This window comes from Tursiops truncatus, chromosome 12 (genome assembly GCF_011762595.2).
Source record: "Tursiops truncatus isolate mTurTru1 chromosome 12, mTurTru1.mat.Y, whole genome shotgun sequence".
In the NCBI taxonomy this organism is placed as follows: domain Eukaryota; kingdom Metazoa; phylum Chordata; class Mammalia; order Artiodactyla; family Delphinidae; genus Tursiops; species Tursiops truncatus.
Window position 1 is genome coordinate 40,915,887 of NC_047045.1, and position 24,904 is coordinate 40,940,790.

General features: G+C 44.4%; 1 protein-coding gene across 5 annotated transcripts; it reads right to left on the minus strand.

Annotated features, from left to right (window-relative positions):
• Positions 1 to 947: 947 nt before the first annotated feature.
• Positions 948 to 21,546, minus strand: DDO (D-aspartate oxidase). 5 transcript variants are annotated; one of them, XM_004324961.4, is made up of 5 exons: positions 19,163 to 19,241; positions 17,128 to 17,303; positions 12,712 to 12,820; positions 9,318 to 9,494; positions 948 to 2,619 (listed from the first exon to the last, which is right to left on the minus strand). In XM_004324961.4, exons 2-5 carry the CDS (start codon positions 17,297 to 17,299, stop codon positions 2,052 to 2,054), a joined length of 1,026 nt encoding a protein of 341 aa, XP_004325009.2. In that variant the 5' UTR covers positions 17,300 to 17,303; positions 19,163 to 19,241; the 3' UTR covers positions 948 to 2,051. The 5 variants fall into 5 exon arrangements, with proteins under 5 accessions (XP_004325009.2, XP_033723239.1, XP_019784768.2 ...); XM_033867348.2 differs by lacking the exon at positions 19,163 to 19,241 and adding an exon at positions 18,229 to 19,077; XM_019929209.3 differs by lacking the exons at positions 17,128 to 17,303; positions 19,163 to 19,241 and adding exons at positions 19,357 to 19,713; positions 21,482 to 21,546 and having other exon boundaries at positions 951 to 2,619.
• Between the last annotated feature and the right edge of the window lie 3,358 nt (positions 21,547 to 24,904).

Sequence of the window (24,904 nt, forward strand, 5' to 3'; positions counted from 1 at the left end):
TGTCATAACATATTATTTCTCACTGGTCATATGTAGTGAGTGCATGTGTGAGTGTGTGGATGGATGTGTGTATTTTCAGTCTATCTGAGCTTGTACATTTCTCAAATACTTTAAACAGAATTCAAAACAATTGCATTTAGGGCATATAAACTCCAAAACCTCAAAAGAATCACCCACATACTCCACACACCTGGTATCCAATTTTTATTTCTAACCATTTCTAAATTTTCCAATGTACCAATTTATCTGAATTTGATACACCACCACCCCCTGGTGGAAATCTATAGAAAAGAATCCACGCGATTTAACTTGGGAACCTTAATACTGCAAGGGATGATTAAGGTCCTTTAGTACACTGGCAATGCACACCCGCTCTTTCCATCTTTCTCTCTCCCAGCACAACATTCTCTGCAAACAAAATCATATGCAATAGGGACAGTGGGAGGGAGACGCAAGAGGGAGGAGATATGGGGATGTATGTATATGTATAGCTGATTCACTTTGTTATAAAGCAGAAACTAACACACCATTGTAAAGTAGTTATACTCCAATAAAGATGTTAAAAAAAATCATATGCAAAAGCTCAACGAACAAAACAGCAAGAATGGACATGTGCTGGGGGCTTTCTCTTTCCCATTCTCTTTGCCAGTTCCACGTCTCCCCCCAGGATGTCTAAAATAGAACTTATCATCACTAAACATAAGCCATATCCTCCAAAAATTAAAATTACACATATTTCTTTTTTTTGACCCTCATGTATCTATTTTCATTCACCTTTTCAACGATAGCCGTACTTTTTTTTTTTTGGCCACACCACAAGGCATGGGGGACCTTAGTTCCCCAACCAGGGATCGAACCTGTGCTCCCTGCAGTGGAAGCGTGGAGTCTTAACCAATGAACCACCAGGGAAGTCCCGATAACTATAACATAAACACCATACACATTACATCTTATTAAGGCCTACTATTTAGGCCTATATTTAAATTAGAAATATTCAAACTTAGAAATTCTCCAGTCCTAGAAAATGTCAAATAAAACAGACTATTCTCATAAAAAAATAATTACATATATTTCTCCCAAGCTTCCTTACCTCAATGAATAGCATCTCCTTTACCATTCACTCAGCCAAAAACCCTCCTAAGAATTCACAATACACATGAACAGATTAAAGACCAAGTCAAGAATCCAGATTAGATTTATTAATTCAGCAATTCCCAAACTCATTTTATCATGAGATACATTTCCACTCCTCCCCAGTACCTTTTAACGACTTGCAGAAAACTCTTTGTTTATATTTTATTCAGAGTGATTGTTCCATTTTAATTAGCAAATTAGCCCTTTGGCTGCACATACTATTCAATCTTCAAAAATGCTCAGGCAAAGTCAACCATCCAACAAACCAGCTCTCAATCATTTGTGGTAGTGGAAAGTACACCCCTCAGGTGATTGACCCCAGACCGCAATTGAGTTAATGCCACATCTGTAGGCAACATCATCCCTGTGTTCTACCATCAGTACCAGCTGAGAGGAAGTAGAGGTTGCCACTAGCACTAGCAGGAATCATGCTTTGTCTTCCACTAAATGGAATAAGCCTGAATTGTATATCACTGTGTAATTTTAAAGGATTATGGTGTTCACTTGACTGCAACCTATAAGCGTCATGGGCAGCTCTGCAACCAACAGTGAGTTAAGTGTTTTCCATACATTATCTCCTCCTCTGGATTTATGAGCCAAAAAAATCCCTGCAACCACGTGAATCGGCATAGATCCTTGGACACGAGATCTAAAAGAAATCTTACTTTATAGCAAGTTTTTTTTAACAAAAATAGAGCTTTATGCCCTATGTCATTAGTACTAGACTTAAGTCTAGTACTAAGTTAGATTAGTACTAATCTTAAGTCTACTGATACATATTGCATCATTTCTAATTTTGAAAGCAAAGCCATGTCCAATTAAACTTTCATTCAATGGAAAAGTTATTTGAATCTCTTCTGGTACTTAAATTATATTTTGATTAATAGTTTCTGGGGCCATTTGCTGTCACTTCATGCCTACAGCTTTGATTTGGGAGCAGGGGTCCTGAGGGCTTGGGCACACTCGCTCACCAGCCTGGCGGCCTCCAGAGCAGTGCCCCAGTGCATGGCTATGCCCCCACTACCGTGGCCGTAGTGATGGACGACAGGCAGCCTCCGGCTGCCCTGGGCTAAGAGCTCTTTCTCCAGCCGCACACCTGGCCTGGTGGGCCTCAAGCCCACCTTCTCCCTTATGTCACAGGCTCCATGGAGAGAGGGCTCGAGGGCACAGCATCGGGAAAGAATCCCTTTGCTAATTTCTGCATCTGGGGACAGATTCCAGTCTCCTTTTTGCCTAGTTCCACCCAGGGTTACATTGGATATACCTGGGTAAATGTATGTCAGCCCACTCCCATCTCGGATAAAATGCTTCACCCAGGGAGCCTGCACTTTGAGCACTTGACCCCTCACTGGGAAAATCTTTGGGTCTCCTGCAAGCTGCCTGCTTCCAAGGCCTGAACAGTTGACCACAATGTCGAAGGACGGGTGAAGCTCCCACAGGTCTTCTATTCTTCGGGTGAGTATCAGACCCCCACTTCCTTTTAGCCTGGGGAGAACGAGAGACCATGAAGTGAGCCATAGCAGTTTCCTGCTCAACCCCTTACAGAAGTGATGGACAGGAACTCAGAAACAAAACTGAGGAGACCATCGAATGATCAAATACCTCCAGAGCTTCCAGGGCCCAAGCAGGCCAAATTCTAGCTGACTGCCTCACATCCTTGGAAACCAGGGATTCCTAAAGTTGAACCTAACTAAATAAATACCTATTTCAAAAACTCAAAGCAAACTACCTGCTTCATCCTTTTTATGTTTAATGGAGTTCCTAAATCATTCTAGATGCGAAATAAATACCAGGTTAACCTGGTATTTAAAAAACCCCAAGCACTTTTTGTTCATGCCATTTATTTAGCACTTAAATTTACTGCCTTGGGGGCTTCCCTGGTGGCGCAGTGGTTGAGAGTCCGCCTGCCGATGCAGGGGACGCGGGTTCGTGCCCCGGTCGGGGAGGATCCCACGTGCCGCGGAGCGGCTGGGCCCGTGAGCCATGGCCGCCGAGCCTGCGTGTCCGGAGCCTGTGCTCTGCAACCGGAGAGGCCACAACAGTGAGAGGCCCGTGTACCGCAAAAAAAAAAAATTTACTGCCTTGGACATTCTGTCTCATGTTGTTAATTAACTCTTGCATGTTCCGGTGTACTACTCTGTTCTCCCTAACCAGATGGTTGGGACAGGGCTCACATGCACTCCTCCTTATGTCTACCACAAGGATGCTAGCATAAGAGGAACACAAAATATTTGCAGCTGATGGACTAAATAACAGTTGTGGTTGCTAATGATTTTTTGGACCAAGTACATCAAGAATGAAAAGAAATGGTTTATCCAAGTTCTGTAATCTTATTTTTTAATAGTAGTAAAATACACATAACACAAAATTCACCATTTTGACCATTTTTAAGTGTACAGTTCAATGGCATTAAGTTTAATACATTCACATTGTTTGCAACCACCATCATCATCCAACTCCAGAACTTTTTCACCTTGCAAAATGAAACTATGTACCTATTAAACAATAACTCCAGGTCCTATCATCTTATTCATAGGTCACTTGTAGAATATAGGAGACGTAATATGAGAAAAAGACTATTGGCAGCTCTCTACACCAGGGTGCAGGTTGAATGCCTGTGTGCAAGGTACTGCTTAGAGGCAAAGTGCCCTTCCTCAGGATTGACAAAGGAGTTGGGAGACAGAGTGTAAATACTTGGCAGAATGAAGCAAGTTCCAAATGAGAGGTGATGTAGAATTGGAAAGCATGGGTTTAGGTCCCAGTTGCCTCACATTAGCTTAGCTTTGAGGTCTGGGCCAACTCACCTCTTGTCTCTGACCCTCAGTTTCCTCACCTGTGTTATGGGGATGACACCTCCCTTGCCTGTTTCAGAGATGGCTGTGAAGTTCAAGTTCAAGTGAAATAATAGGCATGACAGTGGTTCACAAGATGTGAGCACAACAAATTCTAGGGGACTGATATCAATAAATTATAAATTTCTCAAGGGGAGAGACTACGTCTTATGCTTCTCACTACACCTATGACCCAGCTCAATGCCCAATACCTAGTGGACTTGACATGAGTGTTGGCCAATACTGAAGACAATATGAAATCCTAGTTTGGGTATATGATGATTAACTCTATGTTTTGGCCTGACTGGGCCATGGGGTACCCAGATATTTAGCCAAACATTCTTCTGGGTGTTTCTGTGAGGGTATTTTTGGATGCAATGAACACATAAATTGGTAGACTGAGTAAAGTAGATTGCCCTCCTTCACGTGGGTCTCATCCAACTGGTTGAAGGCCTGAACAGAACAAAAAGGCTGACCTTCCTCCTGCCAGACCGCCTTCAAACTGGGATATCAGCTTTTTCCTGTCTTCAGACTCAGACTAAAACATTCGCTCTTCCTGGGTCTGAAGTTTGCCAGCCTTCAGACTGGAATTACAGCCTTGGCTCTCCTAGGTCTCCAGCTTGCCAACTCACCGTGCAGATCCTAGGACATGTCAGCCTCCATAACTGTGTGAACCAATTCCTTATATTAAATCTCTTTATATATATATATTTTTTCTTTTGGTTCTGTTTCTCTAGAGAACCCTAAAAGCTAGAGAGTGGCACCACATTGGCATCCTTGCTTCAAACCTGAAGCAGGGTACTTTATTAACAGCAATCAGAAAATTAACAATTTTTAGTCCATTTGTCTGAAGAAAAGGAGAAAAAGAAGAAAACTAACTGAAAATCTCAGTTGGCAAATAATGCTATGCATAGAGATTCAGGGGGAAAATCCACTGTTTATTCCTAGTGACACTTAATGTAGCTATACTTAAAATATCATAGTTAGAATTTTTAAAATGCATTTTAGGTTTACAAAGCAACTAAATCTCTCTCTCTCTCTCTCTGTCTCTCTCACCATATAATTTTAACCTGATAATTTTAACCTCATCTGATGACCATACTGCTCACTCGTTCTGCTGCAATGCATGTTCTAATAAAATAAACTGTATTCTATTTCCCACTTCTCGGAAGATCCATCTCTGCCTTGTCCACTGCACGAACTTATTTTAATCGGTCTAAGCCCTGTTCAGTCACAGAGCAGCTTCTGTTCCCTTTGGGGAGGAGGTGTGGATGAGGCCTGGGGTTTCTATGGGCAGAGTGGTCCGGAGGGGAGCAGCCGTGCACCCTTAGTCAGTCCAGCAGGTGGGGTTCCCCTCTTCCACTGCCTTAGGGCAGCAATTGGAGCCCCAGTGGAAGCCCCCAAGGCCATTGCACCACAGCCAGCCTCCATCTATTCCCTACTAACCTTGTTGCCATCCTCAGAAAAAAATAGGACATCCCTGGTGGTGCAGTGGTTAAAAATATGCCTGCCAATGCAGGGAACATGGGTTCGAGCCCTGGTCCAGGAAGATCCCACATGCTGCGGAGCAGCTAAGCCCATGCATCACAACTAATGAGCCTGTGCTCTAGAGCCCGCGAGCCACAACTACTGAAGACTATGCGCCTACAGCCCGTGCTCTGCAGCAAGAGAAGCCACCACAATGAGAAGCCCGCACACCACAACGAAAAGTAGCCCCCACTCGCCGCAACTAGAGAAAGCCCAGGCGCAGCAACAAAGACCCAACACAGCCAAAAGTAAATAAATAAATAAATTAAAAAAAAATAAACACCATCATTTTCCACTTTCCTGGCTGGTGCCCTCCTGCCTCATCCTTGTGTAACCAGGAAGAAAGTGGGGAGTTCATATTAGACCTGTGTCTAAGGCCAACTTTTGCCCATGCCTCCTCTGGTTAAGGGCCAGGGGCCAATGCTGGGAGTAGGAGGAACTCTCTAGGGGCCTGGAAAAGGAAGGCTGTGCTCTGGTGGGCACGGGGTGTGTTGGGCATGGGGGAGCAGGGGTCTACTGTGCACAGGAAGGGACCTTTGCAAGTTGGACATTTGTTAGGCAGGGATGACCTGTCACATGCCTGATGTACAATCCATATTTCTGTCCAACTGTCGAGGGAGTGGCATAGGCACTGCTGTGAGTCAGGCCAAGTAGGAGAACAGAAGCTATAGGAGACAAGAGTCTGGGACCCTGCAGGGAAAGTAACAGAGAGGACTCATTAGATGAGTGGGAAGGAAAGTGCAGGGAGAGAAGCTCAGTGTGGTTAGTGCTGTGCTCAGTGCAGGGCCCTTATCAGGGCCACAGAATAAGGCGTGGCCTGCTGGAAAGAAGGCAACGCACCAACGTTACAGGGCCCCCAGCACCGAAATGGGGCATGCCGCTTTCTGAATGTCTCCCAAGGCAGGACCATCCTGCTCCAGTCGGGATGATTTATTTAGGTAGGATGCCTGGTGAAGAGACAGGCTCAGTTGACTTATTGCCTCTGTGATTCATTTCCTGGAAGGGCAAGTACAAAGCAGCAGAATATAACTCCACTGGCCAAAGATATAAAACATGATCTGCATGGCTGATTAACCCTCAGGGGGTTTTGTTTATTTGTTTGTTCTGGGTATTATTGGATTTTTTTTTTTTTGAGAAGCGGATGATTCTTTCTGTTCTTTGAAAAATGCTAACGATCTACTTTGTGGTTATAAACTTTTTTTTTCTTTCCTGGAAATTAATATTATTTCAGAAGGATAGAGCTCAAATTGAAGGCATTGTTATGCGGCTTGCTAAGTAAAATGCCTGTTTTTGAGTCAGAACGCTGCAGGCTGAACACTCACACTGTGTAGAAGGGGCGTAGGAGGCAACATAACAGACCCTGGGTGTGAGGAACAAGCAGGGATTGTATGGCTCCCCAGCTGGGTCATCCGAGGTGGAAAGTGGGTGGCAGCCTACAGAGGGAGCCCCAGGGGTCCCACGCTCTCACCACCATGCTGCCTGGCCTCCCACCTGGCCTGAAGTCCTTGCTCTGAGAGGGTTGCCTTGGGCTTAAAGGAGTCCCAGCCCTACAAAGCCTTCCTCAGAAGTAAAGGGAACGGGTGACCCTCTTCCTCCCCCACATTGGCCTTCTGGTCAGGTGCCAGGGCCTGAGGGAAGGGGGGCTGACCAATCTTACAGAGAGGAGGCCCCTGCATACTGTCTGTGCAGGCCCCTCACTGGGGGTTAAGAGGAAGCACGAAGTATCAGGGACCTAGGGGGGTACCAAAGCAGGAGGTGGGGCGGGGGTGGGACAGCTAGGAAGGGGGTCTCCTCGTGGCTTCCCTGCAACAGTGTGTACTGTGTGTACTGTCTGTCTGAGGCACACATGTCCCCACCCACTGTCATGGTGGACACGTATATCAAACAAATGGACCTAAAAAGTCCTCCCCGGGACTCTATGGGGACAAAAGCAGCCCCTCAGACCTCTTCTCCTTGACTCTGTCACCTAAAAACAGACAGGAAACAGCATGCTCCAAGGCATGACTCCAGCTGGCTGGTCATCAGGCCCGATGGTGTTGCACCCGGGAGGTGGCTCCCACTGGCACAAAGTACCACTCGCTCAGGGTTATTTTAAGTAAAGTAAAACGCTGACAGCAGGCTTCCAACTAATGAGAGAAAATCAAGACTTTTCCCAGGCCTTCATCCCACAATTAGAGATTAGGCTCGAAAATAAGGTTATTATGGAAATAAGGGGCCTGTTTTCTAGAAGGTGATACTTGAACACATTGTTCAGGTAATATATGTTCTCGTGTGAAACTGGCTGAGGGTGGCCCAAAATAAATATGTATATATTTACAACAGAGCTCTCCCACTTATGGCTTGCCTAATAATTTCCCCTTATCTGAATTTTATTAAGATATATGATACCCCAACTACATATCAATAGCATTAGCAATTCCAATGTTCTTTTTCCAGGCATTTTTATAATATAAAGACAAAAATGCAACACCACACAACATTGCCACTCAGAAAAGATGGTGATGCCCTGAAACTGGAATGTTGGCTGATGGGTAACTCCATCACACGATGGCTCAAATGTTCATTTATCAGCTGATATACAGTGGTTTAAATTTGGCATACAAACAGGGGTTTATGGGCCAGCGACAAGGCACAAAAGTGTAGGTTTTATGAAACTGGCACTTTAAGAAGAAAAAAGTCCCATATAAATTGCTAAGAGATAAAAGTGAAAAGAGCACTTATAAAGCTACAAAAATATATCATGGTGCTCCAGCATGTGCCTAACAGACTTAGGTTCCTTCCTCTGCACTCCCAATCCACCTTCATAAATTTGTATTTAACCCTCATCACATGTGTTACTGTAATTGTTAATTAACATGTATATCAATGTGCACACACATATATACACCATCATCCCCAAATAGACTATGAATTCCTTAAGAAAATTGATCATATTTTATCCTTCATTTTTGACTAGCTTCTAGCACAGTGCTAGGTATACATAGAAGTTCAACAAAGAATTAGGGAATTAATTAATTATTCCAATTAATTATCCTATCTCCTACATCTGGGACCAAGCCATTGCTGCCACTGCTTACCTGAAGTCACTTTTCCAACATTTACCCAATAATTTGCATTGTTCCTATTCATCTACCAAATATACAGACTTGGGGATTGAAAGGGCCAAAGTTTCACAACCTTCAACATGTTTGCAATTTCAAGATGAAACTAAAGAGAGATTTATTGATGTGTCTTAAATAAAAATACCCTTGACGTGTTTCCTAACCAACTGGAAACAGAAAGTCCTGAAAACCAAGCCAAAATGCAAGTTCATGAAATTTGGGGCTGAACTTGGTAAGGAAGCAATTACCTAATTTAGATAAGCCCTCACTTTTAAAGTTCTTGCTCATAACAAAATAAAATAGTGGGGTTATTTTCTTTTTCACTAATGAGAAAAAAATTCAAAAATAACTTATAATAAGCCTAAGATTCTCGAAAGAACTAGAGTAAATCATATTATTTTACAGCTGGAAGCATATTCTCCAAACATCTCACTTTACGGATGAGCAAAGTAAGATACTGTTTCAACGAGGGGGTCTTACTGGTGCGGAGAGAAGGACCAAATCGTGCATCAAGGTGCACAGTGAAGCAGAAGATGGACGTGTTACTAACTTGGGTATGACTCACTCCTTGTGGCACAGTGTCTTCAGAATGTTGTACAAAGCCCTAGCCACTAATGAACAGCAAGACACAGTGCACAAGAGCTCTGAGGAGCCACAGAGAAGCTATGAAGTTATTTATGGGTGTGACAGACAAAGAAAGCAGCAAAGAGCCACTTCAACTGACCTTTTCTCCAACCACGGGAGGTAGACAGGGCCTTCACATTTGAGTGTAGTAAAAGCCTGACCGAACACATGTTGGGGGAATTTCTTCAGCTCATCCTCAGTCATCTTTCGAAATCCCAGCACCACATCAGCCCAGAATGGCACTTCCTCAGTAGGAATGCTCCGAAATATCTGCCAACTCAAACACATAAAGTGGAAAAATTTCCTGAAGTTCTATGAAATTTCTAGTGAACTCCATGTTACATTCTCTAAAGCATTTTTAAAACACACTTCTTATACCCATACAGAGAAAGAAATTATTCTTCAATTCTCTCAGGTTCAGATAACTCAGTAGCTAAATTTAAAATGTTCATGGCGGGGGTGGGGGGTGCGGCATTGGAATAAGACATTTAAAAAGTTGTGTGCCTTTTAAAGATTGAATTTAACTCTCTTTTTCTAAAAAGCTCTTGCCCAGATTTTCTTTATTTACTTATGATGATGCATTTTTGAGGAAAGATTTTTCTGTTTTGCATAATGCTTTACATAAAGTGTAAGTAAACCATCAAAAGTTTAACGGTTCGCCTCAATTCTGAACAAAATATCTAAGTTAGAAGAAGCAACGGTGGTGGTGCAGGAGACAGGGCTGTGAATTATGAATTAAGTTGTAGATCATCACGTTACATTCTTGATAAGAGAAGCCAGGAGTTGTCAGGACAAGCCCTGTTATCGTTCAGTCATGGCTGGGGCTGATGAGGCTAGAAAGATATTAGTTGTTAACAAGAAGCTTATAACTTTGCTATCAATAGCTGCTAGGCACATGTTTGGATTTATAAGTATCGGGCTCTTTACATCAATAGGAATAAATGTTGCAAAGCATGGCTGCTCTAAAGTAGCAAGGGAAGTCATTTGAGTGCTATACATGGTTGCTAATGCTATGGTAATTAATGTACTGGAATTTATATCTCTAAGTAATTCATTCTATATGGTTCCTGTGGAAGGTATAAATGTTGTTTGCTGCAGGTCTCTACAACAGGCCCTCTTGCTGTCTCATGCTGCACACTCTCCCTGGGCTAGATTGTCCTCTTCCCTGTCTTCACCATCATACTATAGGCCAAACACTCAGAAGACTCTATCTCCTCTTCTCTCTCCTGAGCTCCAAAACCAGATCCAGACCCATGTTGCCTACTCTCTACTGGAGAAGTCTACCCCCATGTCTCAGACATTTACCCCATGCCCACTGCTCTTTCGCTCCCCCTTTCCCCATCCACCCAGGTGCTAACTCCAGAAACCAGAGAATCATCCTTGACCTTCTCTCCACTCTCACCCGCTACATGCCATCAATTATCAAGTCCCATCTAATCTCCTCATAAGCATTTCTCAAATCCATCTGTTCTCTATGCCCACTATCAACACCTAATCTATCCCACCATCATCTCTCTTTCCACAAATCTGTTCTCCACACTGCAGACAGAATGTTTTTGAAATGCAAATATGATCAGTTACTTCACTGTGTAAATCCCTCAATGGATTTCCATTACCCTAGGCGTTTTTCAGTCCCTCCAACACACCAGAGTCACCCTAGATTCAGGTCTATACATGTACTATTGCTTCTACCTGAATGCTGCCTCCTCTGCCCTGGACCCTATCTCTGTCCCCTTCACCTCTACAGGGTCAGCAGACTAACCTACACTCATGTGGATGGTCTCCACTGAAACATCACTTTTTTTCTGAGTGGCTTCTCATAACTTACCAGAACAAGTTTATTCTCCAGATAAATGCTTCCATAGCACCCTGTACTCTTCCCTTGGTGACTCATGTCTCATATGTAACTCATTAGATTTAGGACATTCCCTACAGAACATAAGCTACATGAGGGCAGGACCATGTCTGTCTTTCCTAAAAAGTCACTCAACACATATTTATTGAGCATCTACTTTGTGCCAAGCAATATGTACTAAGTTGCTCATTTCTATTTCCCTAATTCCTAGAAGAGTACCTGATACGGGTGAATGCTGAGTAAATTGTTTTGAAGGAATAAGTAGATGAATAAAGTTTATACTTATGCCAAGGTGCATAGGACATTTGTGCCCTTATCTTCACTTGACTGATTCAAATGCTTTTTGGAAGCAAGTGGGATAAAAATCATTCATATGAGGAAAATAAATAACTCTTTTTTAGAATGGCTTAAAGTACATTCCTTTTAATATCCTCAATAGTGGCAAAGTCTTGCTCTTGAAAGGACATTTGAATCTTGGACACAACTGTTTCCAAAAATTACTGAGAGCTGATGTTTGTGAATTAGACTGGGTCATGCTGGGTTTGGACAAAAACAAAGTGTGACCATAAATCAATGACAACAATGTTTCTATGTGGCTTATCAACTGGCTCTGGAGACAGTTACAGTTTCAATCCATCTTCAGAAGGTAGAGAAGTAAAGCTGCTCCTTTGGGTAGGGACTTAGTGATATCAATAGCGTTTGGTGTTTGTGATGGTGAGGGAGAGCAAGAAGCGGAATAGAGTAGAAATCTGCCTGATGTAGGTACGTTCCAGCAGAAAATGTCAGCAGACAGCCTGAACTCAAAAGAGGAGACAGGACATTTTTTTTTTAAACAGCACAAAAGATGCAGTGGTTTTGAGAACTTAGTAAAAGGCAGACATCCCTCTGTTTTTCAGAAGGCTGTAGGGCATAGTTGTGTTATCACATAGAATAACACAGACAATGTATGTGTTATGTCGTAACTTAGAAGTGACAGTATGGTTAGTGATTTCTGTCTGAGAAGATATAGAAAGGTATTGTCATATTTTAAGTGCCAGTTTGTGTTAGAAATGTTTAATATTTTAAACTCTTTTATTTAATTTTGCATTTCTTCGGAAATTGGATGTGAAAAATCAAATGAAGCTTGCTAACCGTTTCAGAAATATTTTTTCCCAAATGGCACTTTAAAAGGTAACTTTAGTGACCTATAATAGTTGCTTTTTTGGAACACTTCATTCTCCATGGACACCAAATAAGAAAGATGTGCCTGTGCCTTGGGCCTCTGTACCCATTCCCATATCAATCACACCTGTTTGCTTTCCATCAGCACCCCCCCATCAGCCCCATATAACCCAAACTCAGTGTTTACCTGCTATATATATTTTTAGCCATATTTGTAAATCACTGCATATTCCCTGAGGAAACTCAAAATAGCATTTGTGATGAGAAACTATAATGGTTGTTTATTGTTTAAAAGTCTAATGCTATAACTTGTCTTTCTTGAGTTCTTTGGAGTAAAACCTAAAATGTTCTTCTAAATCCTCCTACATCTAGTTCAGCACTCTGCTCATAGCAGGTACTCAGTGATATTTTCTGTTGAACTCTAAAGTCTGTTAAGATCACTCTAAATTCTAAAATAACTTCAGATTTCCTCTCTTACCCAGACACCAGGAGAACACCAGCATCTTCAGCTTCTGCAGAATTGGCAATTGCAAACAGGTGATCAAAAGTCTCTTTAAACCACTGCTTCTGCTTGTGAATGGGTGTGTCTGTGATGGTGGAGAAAAGCAAAGCAGAACAGAAAGGAAAATAATGACAATGATTATCGTCAGAGAAGCTCCTTCCTACAAACTGGGAAAAACTAAAGAGGCAGGGAGGAACATTTAGATAAAGTACCGCATTGTGGCGGAGGATCAGTCAGCCACCAGAGTTTTGAATGCTGACACTTGCTGTCAGGGTCGGTTCATATAATTATTAATCAACAGAGGGGAAATCAACCGATGAGGGAAAAATCTAACATATGGGCCAGCTGGAAAGGGCGTATTGGCCTTTGGCACTAGGCATATTTCAGAGGTCCTTGAAAGGTCCATAACCAATCTGAGCCAAGTTAGCCAATCTGGCTGAGGCATCCAGCTGGCCACACAGTCGAGATGATAGGAGAAAGAACCCAGGGCCTCTTTCCTGAGGGCTGAAAACATGGCAGGAGATAAGGGGAGATCTGTGGGGCCCAGATCAACCAGGTCGAAGAACAGACTGAACGTCAGTGGGAAGCCAAGGTTGCTCACCCTTCTGATACAAGGAAACAAGGCCTGCATTGTGGAACTGAGCTCCCTACAGCCCCATCCACGGCTGCCATTACCTCCATTCCCCTCCATTCCATGGAATCATAGACCAGCTTGGAGTAGCATTCCTGGGGTCACCAGGGGTGTGCCGGGACCACACCTCTCTGTCAGAGTCCTGTGGAACAGTGCCCCCTATCTCCCAGGCATCCCTGCCTGTGTACAGGAGATTGGATCTGGACATAGCTCTGGAAGGGTTCCAGGCCTGCCAGGGAGAAAATACGGGTCAGGGTTCAAGCCCCAAAATAATAGTGTCCAGTGTAGGCACAGAGAGCAAGCATGACACAGAAGCACTGACAAATCCAACTGTGGATGAAGTATTTGGCCGTCTGATCCCTGTGGGAAGGTCATGAGAAAGAGTCCAGGGTCAGGCCAGGGACTGGGGAACAGTAATCCTGAGGGGCTGCTATAGGGGGAGACACAGAGGAGATGGGGGAACTGAGCAGAGAGGATACTGGGTCAGCTTTGCTTGGAGAGATGTCCCTAGAGCTCACGGTAGAGACGAAAAGCCCCTGGAGGCATCCTGCTTCCAGGTGAATGAGGGCATTTCAGTAGCAGGTTTTAAAGCAATTCACTTGCTCAGGAGCCAGTAAATATTTCTTTAGTAGTGGATCTGTGCTGTTGTCTTTAAACATATGCCCGTGTGAACTCAACACTCCCAAAATTGCAGACTGGGTCTACTGGTTTACAAATAAGGAGGAAATAAATAATAAACTGCAAAGAACTAAATTAGACCTCATATGGATTATACCCCAACAATCTAAGACAGTGTACGAGGCTGTATTGAAATGCACACCCCTGTTCCCACTCCAAACCTTAAAAAACAAAATAGTGACTGCTATTCACATACTGCAAAAGTCACCCCAAAAGAATAGAGAATTCCAGTTCAACAGTGGGTAAAGCAAGCCTGGGACCTAATTCATGTTCAAGTGCTGGTAAAAGAAAACTGTAGCCAGAGTAGCGGTAATAACAATAGCAAGTGCTGACATAGCACTTACTACGTCCAGGCACTGTTCTAAGTGCTTTACATGTATTAACTCATTTAATCCTCACAACAAACCTATGGGACAGTATAGTCCCCATATGGTATTGACATTTATGGGCACAGAAGATTTTCATCACTGGGGCTGGTCTGAAAGAAGCCCAGAGAGAAAACCAAAGTCTATCTAGCAGCACCAGAGAGAAAGACCCTGATCCAGGGGCCCCAATCACCCAGCCAAAGGGTGAGCTGGGCCTCAGGGGCCTGAATGAACTCTCAGGTGAGTCTCCTTATTTGAAGATGATTCCATGACTATCAGGCAGCCTTCTCACCATTCACCTGGGCCTGATGCATACAAGGGGATGCCTGGGAGATGGACACAAGGACTCTGGTCACAAGAAAGGTGTCCAGTGTGAACTAGCATTCTGCACACACACCAGGCTCCTGTGCTTGTTTCCTGCAAGGCAGCTCCCAAGAGGTACACTAGCATCACGGGTGCTGACAAAGCCAATTTCCTGGATTGCAATAGTGAGGCGACTGCCCTTCCCACTCTGGCAGAAAATGGGTTTATCCTCTGTTAGGTGAAGCAGGGGGTGTCTCTGGACTAGGAAAACACCAAGTGCAGGCAAAGGCAGGAATACCCTAGTGAAAACAAGAGTGTTAAGGAAACATGTGCAAACCACATGCTAAGACCTCAGACCTCTTCTCCCCCTCCTTCTAGAATGCTGCCAGCCAGGCCTTCACCCACCCTAGCCAGGGGACTGGAAGCCTCTTCTCTGGGAAACATGACTTGCCCAAGAAGAAAGACTTAAATATAATGACATCAGAGGTTCTCCAACCAAACAGCACTCCCATCTCACTCCAGTGAGCCTCAAGGCAACAAGCCCTACGCAAGGACCCAGAAACTCCCATCAGCTGTTTAGGATCCTGTTCTTAAAGGTCAACAGACAGGTAAAGATGGCCAGACCACATGGCCAAGGAAAACCTGTAACATGAAAAACGAGCACATCAAATAAAAAAACACAACTTGGAGACAACAGAAGCTATGCAGGGAGGAAAAACTTTTAAAACTATTACTAGTGTCTTCAGAAAGATAAGACATTGCAGCCACAGAACACAAATAGTATAACAAAGGGAAATTCAGAGAATAAAAATGATCTTTGGAATATTAAAAATGCTACGGTAGAAATAATAAATCCAACAGCAAGGCAAAAAGAAAAAATTGAGAAAATCTCCCAGAAAGTAAAATAGAAAGAGAAAAAGATAGAAATAGGAAGAGGAAAAAATTGAGCCAATGGGAGGACTCATCCAGGAAGCCCAGCAAAACAGCAATTCTGGACAGAAAGGCAGAGACGGCAGGAGGGAGGAATCGGCAGTTGGGTAACTCAGAGATTGTATCTTGAACTGGAGACATGAGTTTCCAGATTAAATAGGCAGGGCAATTTTCAAAGTCCAGATTGCTGTTTTTTTGTAATAACATAAGCATTTGACTGCTTAAACTATGTCCATGTATAACTTTGATACAAAAATAAAAACTAAAATTAAAGGGGAAAAAGGAGAATGGAAATGAGGAAGTGAAGACACTGAGTATAAACTTCATTAGCTGCAAAGTGATTTTGTTTCCTATTTAATGCTATTTCCTCCTCTTCCCATTTCGTATGACGAATACAGAATGGAAAGGACGCATGAAAGTGTTTTTAAAAATCAATGCATTGGGACTTCCCTGGTGGTGCAGTGGTTAAGAATCCGCCTGCCAATGCAGGGGACACAGGTTCAAGCCCTGGTCTGGGAAGATCCCACATGCCACGGAGCAACTAAGCCCGTGCACCACAACTACTGAGACTGCACTCTAGAACCCTCGACCCACAACTACTGAGCCCACGTGCTACAATTACTGAAGCCTGGGCACCTGGAGCCCGTGCTCCGCAACAAGAGAAACCACCGCAATGAGAAGCCTGCACAATGCAACAAAGAGTAGCCCCTGCTGGTGGCAACTAGAGAAAGCCCACGCACAGCAACGAAGACCCAACGCAGCCAAAAATAAATAAATAAACTAATTAATTAATTTTTTAAAAAAATCAATGCATTTTTAGTCCTGAATACATATTGACTGATTGTTTTTAAACTGGCTTAGAAGTGAGGATAATGTTAGTCCCATTACAAGTATTTTCTGACTTGATGGTCACTACTGGTATCAGTAGAAAGACTTTGAGTTACCAGTTACCAACTGTGGTAGCCATTGGTGCTGTTTACCAAATACTCTGGCTGTCTACCTTCTGGGAGCCTTATAGAATTGCACTTCCTGGCCTCCTTCTGAAGGGTGGGAGCATGTGACTAGCACTAGCCAATGAGCTGTCACCAGAAGTGATGAATGTTGCTTCCTGACCATGAACCTTTAATTGCTAAGGCAAGACCCCTCAGGGCTCTCAATCCCCAGCTACAGGTACTGACCGCATTCAAGGCTCTGGCTGCTTCATCAGCTTAGACCCCTGAGTGATGAACAGAACCCTTGCTGATGCTCAATCAACATACAGCATGAGCAAGAAATAAACCTTTGCTTTTTAAGCTGCTAAGATTTGAAGGTTCTTTCTGTCTTGCTGCATAACTGAGCCTTTCCTAACAGATGAACCAACAAGATGTCAAAAGTGCACATTACACTTACGTGAACATCCAGCTGTCTTCGTCAACAGAATTCCACCAACGTCATTCTATCTAACGTCCATCATATCTGACAGAGGAGCAGAAATCTCTTTCTCACCTGGATAAACAGGAGGAATAAGCATTCCAGCTGCCACATCACTCGTGGTCTCGGGACTGAACTGCTCTGAAATGACTGTAATGGAGCATCGCGGGACTAGTTTGGAAATGCACACAGCAGTGGAGAGTCCCATCACACCAGCTCCCACAGTTGCAATCCGTACTGTACCCATGGGCCTGTGAGGAGGCACAGTGTGAGCTACAAACCTTGTTTCAAGAGTTATTCCGTCCAGTACAAAGCTTGGCCCTGAAGGTTCTTTCCTTAGGTCCACAGCCTCTCCAAATACGACCTTTCTTGCCGGCATTTCTCATGGGATAAAGAGAGCTCCCTGTAAGCCCTCTTTCCATTAAATGTCAGGGTACGGACAACAAGGTCTCCATGGAGTTTAGACATTAGTCCCAAACCTGGGACTAAGTTGCCTTTAGAACAAAGGACAGCTGAGTAAGTCCGCCCTTGGGGGTGGATTTCTACTCATTTCATTCCTAAACCCTTTTCCCTGTGGACACGGCCTAGGGAAGGTTGGTGAAATAAGCGAGGTGGACAAGAGCAGCAGAGCTGCTGCATCTGCTCCCAGAAACCTCCTGAGGAGCAGCCATGGAGAGGGCACGACCCAGACCCTGGGGCAATTTAGAACTCAGCTGTTACTGTTTACAAACTGCTTTTTAATTATAACAATGTGATGCAAAGTCCGAACAACGGAACTCAGCATCTCTCCTGCTCTTCACTCTAACTGGAAACCCACTCCTCCCACAAAAACCTCTGTCTTGAAACCCCATCCTCTGAGAGCAGGCTTTCCAGGTAAGGAGCTTGGATTCCTTCGTGGACTCAAGTTCTGATTCTGTAACCTGGGGAGCTAGCCATGGTCTCCTCGCCTCCACTCCCTCATCTGTAAACCAGGCCGGGTGAATTCTTTATTAGATCCTGCGGGTGGTAAATAACAGAGATGCACTGAGGTTGTCTTGTAAAGGGGGCTTCTTCTGAGAGTGCATAGGGAAATGCAGGAGACAGACATCCAGGGGTCTGGGCTGGGCATCCTGAGACCGGCACCCAGGGTGGAAACCAGAGGGTTGATGAGGGTTCAACACTCTCCCACCGCCTCACCTCTGAGCACCAGGAGTCCACTGAGCCCTCTCCACCGTCAGCTCCCGTGTTCCCCCAAGCTTCCCTGCTTATCTTTCCACTTCTGGTTCCAGCTAACTTCCCCTAATAGGTCTCAGGTGGAAACTCCAGAGAGAGAAAATGCAATTAGTCCAACTGGTCGTCACCAGCCCTATTACACAAAGCTCTAGCCCCAGCCCAGCTTGTTGGGCTGACAGAGCCTATAAATCTGCCCTTGGCACAGGTGTCCTTCCTTGTCCAGTCAGCAATAGCCAGGGCATCAGGTCATGTGGTACAAAACACGGCCACCTGCACGTAAAATTCATCTTTTCTCAGGAGGGAGTGGCGTGGTTCGCTCCACTGTGAGTACAGCAAAGGCAGTCAGCGCTCACTTCCATCTCTGAAGGTCTCTGGCACTGAGATATTGTAAAGTCTTCCAAAGTGGTTTAGTGTGTGTTATTTCCATTTCTCAAGCAGTATACAGTTTCCTCAGCCATAATTTTATCTGACTGCTCCCCAGTGGGCTGGCTAGCTGAGAAGGAACAGGATTGCCAGGGCAGAGGGAAGAGAAGGGAAGGGTCCAGGGCAAGGAGCAGACCAGTGGATGGGGGGCAAGCTTGAGGAGCGTAGTCCTGTGCGTGGCCCCTAGAGGTAGAAAGCAGACACCTATCCCCTTACCGGCTTTCCTATTTCACAAGGCCTCCCCTTCCCAGCAACTTTCTCAAAATAGCTTGAATAAATTAAGTTGAAAGGGAAAGTAACCTGTGGCTGAGAATATCCAGCTACCAGGGAAGAGAAAAGTGACCCAGCAAAGGGGGTACATTCTGGTCCAGTGACCTGTGAATCTCTGTCACCTGATCCCCCTTAGACACATCCCCCAAACTCGTGGAGTAGGTCCAGAACCACCCCTGAGCGGAAAGCAGGAGCATTCAAGTACCTGTCTCTGAAAAGGCAGCCTTGGAACCCACCGAAGGCTCTGGCACCAAAACTTGTTTTCCCAGTGAGTGGTTGGTCTAGTGCCCTAAGAGACAGAAGAAGCAAAACTGCTTCCCATTGGCGGATTTATTAAGGACATTCCCTCTAATCTTAATCTCCATTGGCCCACACGCCTCTGTCTCTGTCACTTATTACCCTGGAGAAAGGAGCGATTGACCTCATCTCGTCCGTGGAGCTGCAGCTCTGCTGATCCCCTGGAAGCCGGTCCGTGCTTGGCAGCCCTCGCTTCTCTTCCTGGTTTACAAACCCTCTGTCTTGCCACAAATCTGGGATTTCTCCAACTGATTTGTAAGCGTGGTAAATAAGGGGTGAACCTGTCCAACTTCCAGCACGTTCCATCCAGAAGCAGACGCGTTTTCCTCATTTGGCTGCCCCGAGTTAGCGGCCCTCTCCTGGTGCCTGGCTCTGCTGAGTCAGCTGATGGGGGTGGGAGTGGGGTTGGGTGAGGGCAGAATAATGTTGTTGATCACTAAGATGATGACCTGATTGCAGCTGGAAAAAATGATTCAGGAATTAATCTAGGATAAGAATCAAATGATTCTTTAGCCCACGTATTCAAATATTTGCTGAGTGTCCACTGTGTGGTAGACACTTTACAGTCAGTGAGTCTGTTTATAGGGAAGCAGTTTGAAGTATCAGAATAATGATAATAATATTGTAACTAATATGTATTTAACATTAACCCTGTGCCAGACACATTCATGATACCATGTAACACAATCACCCTATGAGGTAGGTACTGTTATTATTATTCCCACTCTATAGATGAGCAAATTGAGGCTCCAAAAGACTAAGGACAGGCCCAAAGGCTCTTAAGTGGCAAAGTTTCATCTGAGTGTTAGATTCCAAGGCTCAAAGTCTTAACTAAAGCATGTACTTTGGTGTCAGGAGACCTGTCTGTTTTACTTTGAACAAGTCACCTTGCTTCTGAGTTTCAGTTTCCCCATTTGAAAATTGGAAATGAACTAATTTTGTGAGCACCTGCTGAATTAAGATGTGTAAAATTCCTTCTACAAATAACAAATGCTGGAGAGGGTGTGGAAAAAGAAGAACCCTTTTACACTGTTGGTGGGAATGTAAACTGGTACAGCCACTATGGAGAACGGTATGGAGGTTCCTCAGAAAACTAAAAATAGAATTACCATATGATTCAGCAATCCCACTCCTGGGCATATACCCAGACAAAACTATAATTTGAAAAGATGCGTGCACCCCATGTTCATAGCAGCACTATTTACAATAGCCAGGTCATGGAAGCAACCTAAATGCCCATCGACAGATGAATGGATAAAGATGTGGTATATATACACAATGGAATATTACTCAGCCATAAAAAAGAATGAAATAGCACCATTTGCAGCAACATGGATGGTCCTAGAGATTATCATACTAAGCGAAGTAAGTCAGAAAGAGAAAGACAAATACCATATGAAACCACTTATATGTGGAACCTAAAATGTGACACAAATGAACTTATCTAAGAAACAGAAATAGACTCACAGACATAGAGAACAGACTTGTGGTTGCCAAGGTGCTGAAGTCCAGGAGTTGATGTGATCTCCCTGAGACTGCAGGTGAGCTCAGCTTCACACTCCTCTCCAACAGTTTTTCAGGAACTTTTTACTTTGGGCTCTGGAGGTCCCCAGAGGCTCACCTGTGCAGTGTGTTGGGGTCCTCCCTGCCCACCAGCCCCTCCTGCTCTGCTCTCCATGGGCGTCAATGGCTCGAGACATGTTAGCCTTGCTGGTGTGTTAGTTTGCCAGTACATCAAGGGCCTCAAGCCAATGGAACTTGAATAGCCTCTTCAGAGGTTATTGAGGAAGCAAGGCTCATGGGACCAGGGATTCAGCAGTGTATGGCTGCAGGTTGGGGCAGGGAAGCATGGGAGGGGTGAGTTCAGGGAGATTCGAGTCTGTGATACATTGGCTTAGCTCCGACTTGGGACACAAAAGTAGAGCAGAGTCTATAATTGAACACTTTCTTCCTTATAAAATAAGACTTTTAAGACTTACCTGTACAGGGACTTCCCTGGTGGTCCAGTGGTTAAGAATCCACCTTCCAATGCAGGGGACGCATGTTTGATCCCTGGTCAGGGAACTAAGATCCCACATGCCACGGGGCAACTAAGCCCACGCACCACAACTACTGAGCCTGCATGCTCTGGAGCCCGCACACCTCAACCATAGATCCCACATGCCACAACTAAGACCCTACACAGCCAAATAAATAAATAAATATTAAAAAAAAAAAAAAGACTTACCTGTACATCCAAGAAAATCTCTAACGTTTGGTCCCTGATGGGATAGGTGGGCACAGGGAGAGGCAGGGAATGAAGGAAGAAGATGAAGTTACTTAGGGAACAAGAAGCTGTCAGTATATACTGGTACAGTGTGGGCTTCAGAGATAAAATGAGCAGCCATTACTGACCCTTGGCAAATTCAGATAAGACATGAACACCCACAACTCCCAGACACTCTGTTGGGGGGAGATACCACAGACTGGTTTCCGCAGTCAGAATTCACAATCTTAAACAAGAAAATATTCCTCTTCACCACCACAAGAATTTATGTACCCCCTTCGCATAATGCCATTTTACAGAATGAACCCTTTGTATTGAGTATGTGGTAAGTATTTGATAGGAGTGATCAAAAGGGGACAGGTCAGCCCCTCAGAACTGACTGTTCAATTGAATATATTCGGAGAGTATATTTTTAATATGAACTTATACCTAACAACATAGCTATTAACAGAGATTCAGGGGGTGGGGGGAGGAGGACAGATTCAGTTTTTATGGGATCTGAAGTTATACAGGTTTAAGCCCTCTTTTGTGTGTGTGTGTGTGTATATATATATATATATATATATACACACAAAATCATGAAAGAACAAAATGTCTGTAACCACTTTGATGTCATCTGACAGGGGATATCTTACAGAAGGAAAACAGAGTAGAAGGAGGTAGTGGTCTTAACTGATTGCAGTGAATAGATCTTACTTTTGCAAATTTTTTTTACAAAATTTACCAAGATTTATAACCAAATAAACCAATTGCTAAGGTCTTTCTCAAGAGCCCGTGCAAGTGAGGGAAGTGAGTCTGAAGTTTGTGCCTCATTAGCTTCACAGTAAGTCTTCCCTGCAGCTATTATGGGCCAAAACTATCACCAGAACAATCTAAATTGCAGAGTCCTCAAGGGAGAAACATATGTTGTAGGACACAATCAAATTGGACAGAGACAGCATGATGGGCTCCAAATGCCAGCTGGCCAAGACCAAGACTGGACAGGACGGCTGCCACACTCTCCTTGACTGCATGGTGGAATCGTATAAAGTGCATGGAGAAACAGCATGGTACAGTATCTGGGTTGTGCAGGGTGGCACTAAATGATGTAGATATAGTATCTCATCTTTTCAGTCCTGTGAGCGACATTTTATTATGATCCTGAATTTTCAAATGAGGAGACTGAGGTAAAGAGAGGTTGATTTGCCCAAGTGAGAAGGCTGATAGCCAGGTTTTTTGTTTGTTTGTTTGAATCCACGTGCTTCCACTGCCCCTCACACTTCATTGCCTGTTGAGGTCAAGTTGATGTATGGTCCACAGTTAAACAGAACTGGTAACAAGGTCATCTGCCTGAAGTTTACCTACTTGTATGTGGGTTGTTTTCTGAGCTTTCCAATGTGGTGGTAAAGCACTCCTTGAAATGTTTACAACCAGAGACGGGTTTGATGTGCTACGTATGACTAGCTTCCAACTATTATAGATATACAACATCACTGTTTTTCAAGTATAAAATCAGAAAGCTGTGCATACTAAGAAATGCTAGAGGAACAAAGTATGTTTGGTTTCCTGTATGACATATCTGTGAATTGTTATGCTGTAAAGCCCAATTTTTCTCCCAATAAAGTGGGTTTTTTTTCCTTTTGAGTTAAAAACACTCTTTATCAAGGTTGCTGGATATAGGAGCAACATAGAAAAATCAAGCACCCTCCTTTATGCCCAAAATAAACAGTAGAAAATATATTAGAAACTTAACATCTCTAATTGTAATAAAAATAGTTACCTAGGAAAAATACAAGAAATGTGCATGATTTATGGAGAAAATTATACTTCATTGAAAGACATTAAAGACGATCCAAGTAAATGTAGAGATAAACCACAATAATGGCTAAAAGGAGGAGACCTTCAAGATGGCGGAAGAGTAAGACGCGGAGATCACCTTCCTCCCCACAAATACGTCAGAAATACATCTACATGTGGAACAACTCCTACAGAACACCTACTGAACGCTGGCAAAAGACCTCAGACCTCCCAACAGGCAAGAAACTCCTCACGTACCTGGGTAGGGCAAAAGAAAAAACAGGGGCAAAAGAAAAAACAGAGACAAAAGACTAGGGATGAGACCTGCACCAGTGGGAGGGAGCCATGAAGGATGAAAGGTTTCCACACACTAGGAAGCCCCTTCGCGGGCGGAGACTGTGGGTGGCGGAGGGGGGAAACTTCGGAGCCGCGGAGAAGAGCACAACAACGGGGGTGCTGAGGGCAAAGCGGGGAGATTCCCGCACAGAGGATCGGTGCCTACCGGCACTCACCAGCCCGAGAGGCTTCTCTGCCCACCCGCCGCGGCGGGCGGGGGCTGGGAGCTGAGGCTCGGGCTTCGGAGGTCGGATCCCAGGGAGAGGACTGGGGTTGGCAGCGTGAACACAGCCTGAATGGGGCTAGTGCACCACGGCTAGCCGGGAGGGAGTCTGGGAAAAAGTCTGGACCTGCCTAAGAGGCATGAGACCATTGTTTCAGAGTGCGCGAGGAGAGGGGACTGAACCGCCTAAACGAGCTCCAGAGACGGGCACGAGCCGCGGCTATCAGCGTGGACACCAGAGACGGGCATGAAACTCTAAAGCTGCTGCTGCAGCCACCAAGAAGCCTGTGTGCGAGCACAGGTCACTCTCCACACCTCCCTTCCGGGAGCCTGTGCAGTCCGGCACTGCCAGGGTCCTGTGATCCAGGGACAACTTCCCCGGGAAAACACAGGGCGCGCCTCAAGCTGTTGAAATGTCACGGCAGCCTCTGCCGCCGCAGGCTCGCCCCGCATTCCGTACCCCTCCCTCCCCTCGGCCAGAGCTCCCGAATCAGCGGCTCCTTTAACCCCATCCTCTCCGGACGGGAACAGAAGCCCTCAGGCGACCTACACGCAGAGGCGGGGCCAAATCCAAAGCTGAGCCCCTGTGAGTTGTGAGAACAAAGAAGAGAAAGGGAAATCTCTCCCAGCAGCCTCAGGAGCAGCGGATTAAATCTCCACAGTCAACTTGATGTACCTGCATCCGTGGAATACCTGAATAGACAACAAATCATCCCGAATTGAGGCAGTAGGCTTTGGAAGCAACGATATATATAATTTTTTTTTCCTTTTCCTCTTTTTGTGAGTGTGTATGTGTATGCTTCTGTGTGTGATTTTGTCTGTATAGCTTTGCTTTTACCATTTGTCCTAGGGTTCTGTCTGTCCTTTTTTTTTTTTTCTTTTTTAGTATAGTTTTTAGCACTTGTTATCATTGCTGGATTTGTTTTCTAAGTTTGCTTTCTTTCTTCCTTCCTTCCTCCCTTTCTTCCTTCCTTCCTTTCTTTTTTTCCTTCTTTCTTACTTTCTCCCTTTTATTCTGAGCCGTGTGGATGACAGGGTCTTGGTTCTCC